This window comes from Ranitomeya variabilis, chromosome 2 (genome assembly GCF_051348905.1).
Source record: "Ranitomeya variabilis isolate aRanVar5 chromosome 2, aRanVar5.hap1, whole genome shotgun sequence".
Lineage (NCBI taxonomy): Eukaryota > Metazoa > Chordata > Amphibia > Anura > Dendrobatidae > Ranitomeya > Ranitomeya variabilis.
Genome location: NC_135233.1, coordinates 819,011,207 through 819,018,804, shown reverse-complemented (window position 1 = coordinate 819,018,804; position 7,598 = coordinate 819,011,207). Strand labels below are relative to the sequence as shown.

At 45.1% G+C, this 7,598-nt stretch overlaps 1 protein-coding gene across 1 annotated transcript; it reads right to left on the bottom strand.

Annotated features, from left to right (window-relative positions):
- Positions 1-1,233: 1,233 nt before the first annotated feature.
- Positions 1,234-2,751, bottom strand: LOC143803961 (general transcription factor II-I repeat domain-containing protein 2-like). Its single transcript, XM_077281711.1, has 2 exons — positions 2,551-2,751; positions 1,234-2,502 (listed from the first exon to the last, which is right to left on the bottom strand). The coding sequence occupies exons 1-2, from the start codon at positions 2,749-2,751 to the stop codon at positions 1,234-1,236; spliced, it is 1,470 nt and encodes a 489-aa protein (XP_077137826.1).
- Between the last annotated feature and the right edge of the window lie 4,847 nt (positions 2,752-7,598).

Here is a 7,598-nt window from a genome sequence, read left to right as displayed (position 1 = left end):
GTGAAGCTGCCAAGATGCCATTTGCCACCAGTTTTGCCATATTTCAGAGCTGCAACATTACTGGAGTAGCAAAAAGCACAAGGTGTGCGATACTCAGGGACATGGCCAAGGTAAGGAAGGCTGAAAAACGACCACCTTTAAACAAGAAACATAAGATAAAACGTCAAGTCTAGGCCAAGAAATATCTTAAGACTGACTTTTCAAAGGTTTTATGGACTGATGAAATGAGAGTGACTCTTGATGGGCCAGAGGCTGGATCATTAAAGGGCAGAGAGCTCCACACCGACTCAGATGCCAGCAAGGTGGAGGTGGGGTACTGGTATGGGCTGGTATCATCAAAGATGAACTTGTGGGACCTTTTTGGGTTGAGGATGGAGTGAAGCTCAACTCCCAGACCTACTGCCAGTTTCTGGAAGACAACTTCTTCAAGCAGTGGTACAGGAAGAAGTCGGTATCATTCAAGAAAACCATGATTTTCATGCAGGACAATGCTCCATCACATGCCTCCAACTACTACTCAGCGTGGCTGGCCAGTAAAGGTCTCAAAGAAGAAAAAATAATGACATGGCCCCCTTGTTCACCTGATCTGAACCCCATAGAGAACCTGTGGTCCCTCATAAAATGTGAGAACTACAGGGAGAGAAAACAGTACACCTCTCGGAACAATGTCTGGGAGGTTGTGGTGGCTGCTGCACGCAATGTTGATCGTAAACAGATCAAGCAACTGACAGAATCTATGGATGGGAGGCTGTTGAGCAGGGGTCCCCAAACTTTTTACACAGGGGGCCAGTTCACTGTCCCTCAGACCGCTGGAGGGCCGGACTATAAAAAAAACTGTGAAAATCTCTATGTACACTACACATATCTCATTTTAAAGTAAAAAAACATACAGGGAACAAATACAATATTCAAAATAAAGAACTAGTTAATTTAAATCAACAAACTCACCATTATTTCAATGGGAACTATGGGCCTGCTTTTGACTGATGAGGTGGTCAATGTCCGGTTCCATATTTGTCACTGCTAGCCGTAACAAGTGATGCAAGTGCACATCAGTTAGTCTAGATCTGGTTGGAGATTTCAGATGTTTTATTCTGGAAAAAGTCTGTTCACAAACATAAGTGCTGCCAAAGATGGTTGCCATTTTGAGTGCATGATTCCGGAGATTAGGATAGGTCTCAGAGGGGAGAGATGTATAGAAGTTAGGCAAGGTGCTTGACTTGAATGCGTCTTTCAGAGTCGCAGTTCAGCCAGTTCCATTTGGTAAATTGCATCCACATTTTCAATGTCAATAGAAAATGGGTTACAGAAAAGCTGTATGTCCTGTTCATGGAGATGAAGCTCTTTAAATCTGAATTGGAACTCCTTTTGCAATTTTTCCAGTGAATTCACACAAAATTCTTTTGGAAATGCAACCATGGGTTTTTCTGCTAACAGATTTTGAGTTAAGGGGAGATGGCAGAAATTTTCCTCCTTCACTTGTTTGATAAGGAGGCCTAATTTTACTTCAAATGCTTTCACATGTGAGTGCATATCACAGATGAGCTTCCCTTTTCCTTGAAGTTGCACATTGAAACTGTTGAGTAGCTCTGTTACATCTGTCAGAAAGGTGAGGTGCCATTTCCATTCTGCATCACTGAGCTCTGGTACTTCTTTGTTTTTTGACAGCATAAAATCTGTAATCTGTGGAAGCAAGTCATAAAAATGTCTCAAAACTTTGCCTCGACTCAGCCAATGGACTTCTGTGTGGTACAGAACATTTTCATAGGCAACATTTAGCTCAGACAGAAATTCCTGAAATTGTCTGTGGTTTAGTGCACTAGCTCTAATGAAGTTAACACAAGATACCACAATTTTCATAACAGAGTCCCACTTCAGTGATTTACTACATAGCGCTTGTTGGTGGATGAGGCAGTGTATGGCTATTGGATGAGAATGGTTACGTTTGTCCATCTCTTGTTTAATGCGAGCAATTACTCCTTTCTTAGACCCCACCATGCTAGGCGCACCATCAGTTGTCACACTGGCTAGTTTAGCCCAGTCTAGCTCCAAATGCTTCACAGTTTGGGAAAGCTTTTCATAGATATCCTCCCCTGTAGTTGTTCCTTTGATGCTTTGCAGTGCAGCAAGCTCTTCCATGACTGCAAAATTGTCATTCGTCCCACGAATAAAAATTAGAAGTTGTGCAGAATCACGAACATCATTGCTCTCGTCAAGTGCCAAGGAAAAATAGGAAAGTTTTCTTGCAGAGTTTTGCAAATGCTGATGCAAATTGTCTCCCATTTCTTCAATCCTTCGTGTAATTGTAGATCCTGAAAGACTAACTGTACTAAACAAGATTGACTTTTCTGGACACATCTCTTTGGCGATAGAAAGAAGGCACTCTTTAACAAATTCTCCCTCCACGAATGGCCTGCCAGTGCACGCTATTAGCTTGGCAACTTGACAACTTGCTCGCAGTGATGAAATGTTTAGCTGCTTCTGCTTCACAAAAGTATTTTGCTGAGTTGTCAATGAATGTTTCAGTTTTAATATTTTATCTTTTCATACATCTCCAACCAAACAATCATATTTATCTTTATGTTGAGTTTGATAGTGTCGACGCAAATTGTATTCTTTAAACACAGCCACTATATTCTGACATATCAAACACACAGCTCTTTCCTTGTACTGCATGAAAAAGTAATCATAAGTCCACTGTTCTTTGAATATCCTACACTCCGAGCCAATTTTTCTCTTTCTTGACGTCATTGTTTCCTAGGGATTCCAAATTGCTATTAGTAAAATACCAATAGATATATATACAGCCCTACAAAAACAATATACCAACAATCACCCCCATATAGGTCCAGCTCCCATGCTCTGTGTTCCCCCATATAGGTCCAGCTCCCATGCTCTGTGTTCCCCCATATAGGTCCAGCTCCCATGCTCTGTCTTCCCCCATATAGGTCCAGCTCCCATGCTCTGTGTTCCCCCATATAGGTCCAGCTCCCATGCTCTGTGTTCCCCCATATTGGTCCAGCTCCCATGCTCTGTGTTTCCCCATATAGGTCCAGCTATCATGCTCTGTGTTCCCCCATATAGGTCCAGCTCCCATGCTCTGTGTTCCCCCATATAGGTCCAGCTCCCATGCTCTGTCTTCCCCATATAGGTCCAGCTCCCATGCTCTGTCTTCCCCATATAGGTCCAGCTCCCATGCTCTGTGTTCCCCCATATAGGTCCAGCTCCCATGCTCTGTGTTCCCCCATATAGGTCCAGCTCCCATGCTCTGTGTTCCCCCATATAGGTCCAGCTCCCATGCTCTGTGTTCCCCCATATAGGTCCAGCTCCCATGCTCTGTGTTCCCCCATATAGGTCCAGCTCCCATGTTCTGTCTTCCCCCATATAGGTCCAGCTCCCATGCTCTGTGTTCCCCCATATAGGTCCAGCTCCCATGCTCTGTGTTCCCCCATATAGGTCCAGCTCCCATGCTCTGTGTTCCCCCATATAGGTCCAGCTCCCATGCTCTGTCTTCCCCCATATAGGTCCAGCTCCCATGCTCTGTGTTCCCCCATATAGGTCCAGCTCCCATGCTCTGTGTTCCCCCATATAGGTCCAGCTCCCATGCTCTGTCTTCCCCCATATAGGTCCAGCTCCCATGCTCTGTCTTCCCCCATATAGGTCCAGCTCCCATGCTCTGTGTTCCCCCATATAGGTCCAGCTCCCATGCTCTGTGTTCCCCCATATAGGTCCAGCTCCCATGCTCTGTGTTCCCCCATATAGGTCCAGCTCCCATGCTCTGTGTTCCCCCATATAGGTCCAGCTCCCATGCTCTGTGTTCCCCCATATAGGTCCAGCTCCCATGCTCTGTGTTCCCCCATATAGGTCCAGCTCCCATGCTCTGTCTTCCCCCATATAGGTCCAGCTCCCATGCTCTCTCCCAAACCCCCCCCCCATCCCCGCTTAAAAAACAAAGAAAACTATACATTACCTAGCAGTGCACTGTAGCGTAGCCGCTCCCGCGTTGCCCGCGCTCCTCGCTGTTCGTCTGTCAGGCCTAGATGCGCACGTCACGCGTCACTACGCGTGACATGCTCATCTAGGTCTGGAGTCTCTGGAAGATGAGCGCCGAACTCTCGCTTCTGCATAGCGTCGGGCGCTCAGAAGCGAAAGGAACATGTGAATTGCGGCGGGGGCTGGGTAAAAGGCCTCCGGGGACCCCTGGTCTACACTGTCAGCACTATACAGCATAGAAAATAAATATACAACGCATATATAAAAATATACACAGCACTTTGTCGTGTCCTGCACCAATAAATCTGGTCTCTCTCACCAGACTTCCGAGGCGTGGTAGGTGCAAGGAGCTCTTAGTGCGTAGGCAACCTATGTATTAAGAGCTCCTTGCACCTACCACGCATCAAAAGTCTTTTAAATTAAAGTTCTTTTAAATTACAAAACCATTTTTAGGGACCACATCACATTTAAAGTGACTTTGAGAGTCCTATGTGACAGAGAATACCCAATTCCCGTAATGGTTGTATATTCGCTTGCTTCCTTCCCCGCCTGGAGAAATAGATCTATCGATGAAAAATACAGAAGATACAGGTCTCAGAAAATAGTATCAGAGCCAAATGAATTTTTTGCAAAGTTACACTAAAATATAAAAAACCTATGCAAATTTGGCATTTCCACAATTGTAATCATGTTGCCACAATGAACAAAATGTTTTCTAATGTAAAGTAATTGTTGGGCTTTTTTATTTTAATTTTAAAATAATAAAGCAATATTACCCTGTAAAAGTAAATGCAATACATACACATAAAAAGTTATCAAGACTTTACACTTATTAAACCTATTAAAGACTACACAATAGAATTGTGGGCTCACAGTAGGTAACATCCCTGCATTCTACAGTGAATGTTTTACACATGCTTCCATACTCAGCTTCCACAAGGGGGCATCAATACAATAAAGATTCCCCCAGATTGTACTGAGGTTAAAAGCAAGGGATTGTTCTAGACATAAAGAATGTAGATTAAACTGTTCACGCTGAGAAAAAAAGTAAATAAATGCCATTTATAGCAGGCGGCTGAAGAGCAAAGGGACAAGCTTAGATCATCTGGTAAAGAAAAACTTACAGACCCGTCATTTTTATATCATTAATCATGCATAGTATTCTACATAGTATAGAGTGCAGTCAAATAAAACATATGCATATGTTACTGATTTAGTGCTCCCATAGATATGAAGATTAATAGAAGACACCATAATGCAGAAGCCAATCATTTATTTTTATTCCGTTTTATTAGTGTGGTTTTTTTTCAGTAAGCATTACATATGGTCATAAGAAGATTTACAATGGTATATGACATCACATGATACAAGTAGCTAGCCTAAAATATACCACAAATAGTCTACATATGAAATTCAGAATAAACAAGATTTCTTTATGATTTTCAATGGAATACTAAAAAAAAAAATAGTCATGCTGCCAGGAGTGATGGCAGCTACTCGCATGCAGCAGACATAGCCAAATAAATGTGCCACAGTACAATCAAGTGCCAGTCATAGAGTGCTGTCATGTAAATACCAGGAATAGAATTAATATCAATCTAGAGTACTCCAATAAAAAGGACAATGATACTGTTACCAAAGATATTCCAATGAACAGTGACACTGTAGTGATGAGCGAGTATACTCGTTGCTCGGGTGGTCTCAGAGTATTTTTTCGTGCTCGGAGATTTAGTTTTCGTTGACACAGCTGCATGATTTATGGCTGCTAGACCGGCTGAATACAAGTGAGGAATGCCTGTTTGTTCGGGAATTCCCACATGTGGTCAGGCTGTCTAGCAGCTGTAAGTCATGCAGCGGAGGCCACGAAAACTAAATCTCCGAGCACTAACAAATACTCAGAGATCATCCGAGTGTGCTCGGGGAAAACCCGAGCAATGAGTATACTCGCTCATCACTAAGTGACAGAATTTGTTTCCATAAACAGTGTCAGTCACAGATTGCATCAATTTATATCGTAAGCATTAGACCCCATAAAATTAGCTAGAGTCTGTCTCCATGACCAGTGTTAGCAGAGAACGGTCTCCAAAAAATTGACAACCAGAATGCAAGCCAAGAGAATGGATGACAGGTTGCATTTAGAAAGCCACATCCAGAAAGAAAAAAGAAAATGACCGGCACTGAAAGAGCTGTATACTGATTAAACCGCTACAAGTGTAATCTACTCGGGCTGGACGAGCTTAGTTTCCGAAGAGACTAGTATAGTCCGTGACAGGGCCGGACTGGCCATTGGGCACTTCTGGCAAATGCCAGAAGGGCCGGTCTCTCTAATGGGCTGCTCAGTCACCTGCCTCTTCAGTGTGCACGTCAGGCAGCATTAGCTTGCCGTGCACACAGAATCATGCTGCACTGATGAAAACAGCAGGACCAGGGGGGACGCGGCTCTGTGCTGTTCTGTGCCGCCCCCTCCCTTGGCCCTGCTGATCCAAGCATGCAAAACTCCTCACCGGGGGTGACGGTATTCTAGGGGCTTATTTCAGCCAACCGTGCATGCTATATAAGGTTCACATGGCTGCACGGCCATGCGCTAGTATCAACCTATGTTATGAGCTTTGCTACTTGGTGGTCATGTCTGCATGTGGTCAGGGTTGGCTGAAATAAGCCTCTAGAATACCCTCACCCCCGGTGAGGAGTTTTGCATGCTTGGATGCAGGGCCCGGCTGAAATAAGCCCCTAGAATACCAGCACCTCCGCTGAGGAGTTGTTTGTGTGCTATGCTGTCTGCATGACCACTTTTTGCTTTGCTCAGTTAGGTAGCTGTGATCCTCTGTGAGGTAAACAGGGCACAGCGTTTTCATATCTTTGCGATTCTGTGAAGTTAACAGAGTTCGCTTATACCGCCATATAGTGCCTGACAATTACTTTGCAGCAGATATCTTCACGGTGGACCCCAGGCTGCGAACGCACCTTGTTGTTTCCTTCCTATACTCGGTGCGTTCCGCTAGCCCTAACACCCAGGGCCAACAGCAGCAGCATATGGTCTCACAAGAGGTCTGAGGATCTCATCTCGGTACCTAATGGCAGTCAGGCTACCTCTGGCGACCACATGGAGGGCTGTGCAGGCCTCCAAAGAAATGCCACCCCACACCATTACTGACCTACTGCCAAACCGGTCATGCTGAAGGATGTTGCAGGAAGCAGATCGCTCTCCACGGCATCTCCAGACTCTGTCATGTCTGTCACATGTGCTCAGTGTAAACCTGCTTTCATCTGTGAAGAGCACAGGGCACCAGTGGCAAATTTGCCAATCCTGGTGTTCTGTGGCAAATGCCAAGCGTCCTGCATGGTGTTGGACTGTGAGCACAACCCCCATCTGTGGACGTCGGGCACTCAGACCATACACGTGGAGTCGGTTTCTAACCGTTTGTGCAGACACATGCACATTTGTGGCCTGCTGGAGGTCATTTTGCAGGGCTCTGGCAATGCTCCTCCTGTTCCTCCTTGCAGAAAAGCTGAGGTGGCGGTCCTGCTGCTGGGTTGTTGCCCTCCTACGGCCTCCTCGATGTCTCCTGGTGTACTGGCCTGTCTCCTGGTAGCGCCTCCAGCCT

Coding starts and splice junctions, on each gene's coding strand:
- LOC143803961 (XM_077281711.1), bottom strand. CDS start 2,751: ATGACGTCAAGAAAGAGAAAAATTGGCTCGGAGTGTAGGATATTCAAA. Junction 2,503..2,550: donor ATGATTGTTTGGTTGGAGAT/GTATGAAAAGAT, acceptor TTGACAACTCAG/CAAAATACTTTTGTGAAGCA.